This window comes from Myotis daubentonii, chromosome 4 (assembly GCF_963259705.1).
Source record: "Myotis daubentonii chromosome 4, mMyoDau2.1, whole genome shotgun sequence".
NCBI lineage: Eukaryota > Metazoa > Chordata > Mammalia > Chiroptera > Vespertilionidae > Myotis > Myotis daubentonii.
In genome coordinates, this window is record NC_081843.1 from 14,602,647 (window position 1) to 14,606,155 (window position 3,509).

General features: G+C 49.7%; 1 protein-coding gene across 1 annotated transcript; it reads left to right on the top strand.

Moving 5' to 3' along the window:
• The first annotated feature begins 487 nt into the window (after positions 1-487).
• Positions 488-2,086, top strand: LOC132232335 (F-box only protein 31-like). The gene has a single exon (XM_059691822.1). The coding sequence runs from the start codon at positions 503-505 to the stop codon at positions 2,006-2,008; it is 1,506 nt and encodes a 501-aa protein (XP_059547805.1). The 5' UTR covers positions 488-502; the 3' UTR covers positions 2,009-2,086.
• The last annotated feature ends 1,423 nt before the right edge of the window (positions 2,087-3,509 follow it).

Genomic DNA, 3,509 nt, shown 5'->3' on the forward strand with positions numbered 1-3,509 from the left:
AGGCTTGATCTTCGGCCCTGGTTGGGGCACACACTAGACGAGGCCATGGGCAAACTACGGCCCATGGGCCGGATTCGGCCCGTTTGAAATGAATAAAACTTAAAAAAAAGGACCGTACCCTTCTATGTAATGATGTTTACTTTGAATTTATATTAGTTCACACAAACACTCCATCCATGCTTTTGTTCCCCCGGCCCTCCGGTCCGGTTTAAGAACCCATTGTGGCCCTCGAGTCAAAAAGTTTGCCCACCCCTGAGGCAACCAATCGATGTGTCTCTCTCACATCAATGTTTTTCTCTCTCTGTCTCTCCCCCTCCCTTCGACTCTCTCTAAAAATCAATGGGATGGGTTTCTTTCCAAGTGTTGCTAAAGTCCTACAATTGGCTCCTCTCTGAGGGGGCGTGGCTAGACCCTGGGGGCGTGGCTGAACTCTCAGGCAGGACGAGCTAGTTTAAAGCCCAGCTGAGGCTCAGCGGCCCACGTGGCTGTTACGCATGGAGGCATGGAGGAGTGCGCTGGCCTCTGCGGCGTGGGCTCTTCGCGGGGATGTCGGTGTCGTCAGCAGTGCCAGGGCCCAGCTGAGACGGCAGCGGCCGACGGCAAGCCGGCCCCGGCCCTGGCCCCGGCAGAAAAGCACGTCGAGGCGGACGCGGCAGCGGGGTGCTGTGCGGGGAGTGGAGGAATCGCGAGCCCCATGCGGCCCCCGCGCTGCTCGCTGCAGGACCTGCCGGCGGAGATGCTGGTGGAGATCTTGGCCTCGCTCCCCGGCACCGACCTGCTCAGCCTGGCCCAGGTCTGCACCAAATTCCACCGCATCCTGCATACCGACAGCATCTGGAGACGGCGCTGCCGGGACGAGTATGGCATTCGTGAAAACTTGCAGAACCTGGAGACGATCGGTATGTCTTATCGAGAAGTCTATGCGAAGCTGTTCCCATACAGACACACTTTGGGATTGTGGCAGCTAGATACGGAGCACTATAGAACACTGCTGAACGTCGTGGTGGACGGCTTATGCATTACTGGTTGGACGTACGGGCCTTCCCTCAACACCCACGTGGATGGCCCGCTGCAATTCGAGCCCTCGTTCAGAATTCGCCTGACGGAGAGGAAATCAGCCGCGGCGGAGTGCCTGGAAGGCCGCATCAGCAGGCCCCACAGCCGCCACGTGCAGATTCAGAAGGGCCGGCTCACCCTCCAGTGCAACGAGACAGACCACCGAAAGGATTTAACAATGAGACTTAGGGAAGAACGGGGGCTGGTGCTGGTGTACGCGCAGGAGGACAGGTATCAGTATGACTGCCTGGCCTACCGCCGCCTCTACCTCCCGCCGCGCCACCCGGACGACCTCATCAGGCCCGGCCTCTTCCAAGGCAACTATGATCCCTTCGGCCTAAAGATTGTCATGCTCAGCTTCCATGGGAAGTATGCCAGGGTCACGAAGGTCACGGGAGACTCCATCGGGATGTTAGAGATCCACCTCATGCGCCGCATCCAGCTGCCAGATGGCGAGTTCTTCCACAACTTAAACGAGCTCTCCCGCGTGGTCCAGGAGATTGACAAGCAGGTGATCCGGGAGCGGGAGCAGCAGCAGCAGCAAGAAGACGGGACTGAGGAAAGCCAGGGCCATGGCTGGCAGAGCCCTGCCCAGCCCAGCGTCGGGGAGTCCGGGGCTGCAGCTTCAGAGGAGCAGCCTGTCCCGTTTGTTCTGCCTGTGGGCGTGCGCTCAAGAGACCAGAACTACCCCCGAACCTGCAGGATGTGTTTCTATGCCGTGGACACTGTTACCTTAACTGGCTTAGCCTACCGCGGGCGCTTCCCCGGGGTCTTCATCCTGTTCGATGAGAACCACTTGGGGTTCATCTGGCAGGAGCTGAAATACTTCATCCTGTTCGGCAGAGTCCAGAACACCTTCCAGAATGTGGAGGCACCATCCCCGCAGGCCTTCCTGGAGATGCTCAAGGACATTCAGTCCGGACCCCCTGGGAGGAGCAGCTTGCAGATTTGACCTTCGGACCAGGTTACCCACCTTTGTTTGTTTTTTTAATCCTCACCCGAGGATATTTTCCCATTCATGTTTAGAAAGAGTGGGAGAGAGAGGGAAAGACAACAAAATAAATGAACCATTGGCCAGTTTCATATAGGAACATAAATATCCTCAATAAATAGTAACAATACAAATTTAGTAATATATTGAAAGGATATAAATTATGATCAAGTCAGGCTTAGCCCAGAAATATAAATAAGGTTCAATAGTAGAAAAATCCTGCCTGGCCTGTGTGGCGCAGTGGTTGAGCATCGACTCATGAACTAAGAGATCAATGGATGTTTCTATCTCTATATCCCTCTCCCTTCCTCTCTCTCTAAAAATCAATAAAAACATTTTTTAAATTAAATCTTTATTGTTCAGATTATTACAGTTGTTCCTCTTTTTTCCCCCCATAGCTCTCCTCCACCCAGTTCCCACCCCACCCTCTGCCCTTACCCCTCCCACCGTCCTAATCCATAGGTGTACGATTTTTGTCCAGTCCGTTCCTTCACCCCCACACCCCTTTCCCCACAAGAATTGTCAGTCCACTCCCTTTCTATGCCCCTGGTTCTATTATAATCACCAGTTTACTCTGTTCATCAGATTTTTTATTCACTTGATTTTTAGATTCACTTATTGATAGATATGTATTTGCTGTTCATAATTTTTATCTTTACCTTTTTCTTCTTCCTCTTCTTAAAGAATACCTTTCAGCATTTCATATAATACTGGTTTGGTGGTGATGAACTCCTTTAGCTTTTTCTTATCTGTGAAGCTCGTTATCTGACCTTCAATTCTGAATGATAGCTTTGCTGGATAAAGTAATCTTGGTTGTAGGTTCTTGGCATTCATCACTTTGAATATTTCTTGCCACTCCCTTCTGGCCTGCATAGTTTCTGTTGAGAAATCAGCTGACAGTCGTATGGGTACTCCATTGTAGGCAACTGACTGTTTTTCTCTTGCTGCTTTTATGATTCTCTCCTTGTCTTTTGCTCTTGGCATTTTAATTATGATGTGTCTTGGTGTGGTCCTCTTTGGATTCCTTTTGTTTGGGGTTCTCTATGCATCCTGGACTTGTAAGTCTATTTCTTTCACCAGGTAGGGGAAGTTTTCTGTCATTATTTCTTCAAATAGGTTTTCAATATCTTGGTCTCTCTCATCTTCTGGCACCCCTATAATTCGGATGTTGACACGCTTTAAGTTGTCCCAGAGGCTCCTTACACTATTTTCATATTTTTGGATTCTTTTTTCATTTTGCTTTTCTGGTTGGGTATTTTTTGCTTCTTCGTATTTCAAATCATTGACTTGATTCTTGGGGTCCTCTTGTCTGCTGTTGGATCTCTGTATATTCTTTATTTCAGTCAGTGTATGCTTAATTTCTAGTTGGTCTTTTTTCATATCCTCCAGGGTCTCACTAAATTTATTAGTGGTTTCTAGAAAATTCTTGAGTAACCTTATTAACTGTGGTTTTGAACTCTAT

Bases quoted from the DNA above. Each gene is read 5' to 3' on its own strand.
- LOC132232335 (XM_059691822.1), top strand. From the start codon at position 503: ATGGAGGAGTGCGCTGGCCTCTGCGGCGTGGGCTCTTCGCGGGGATGT.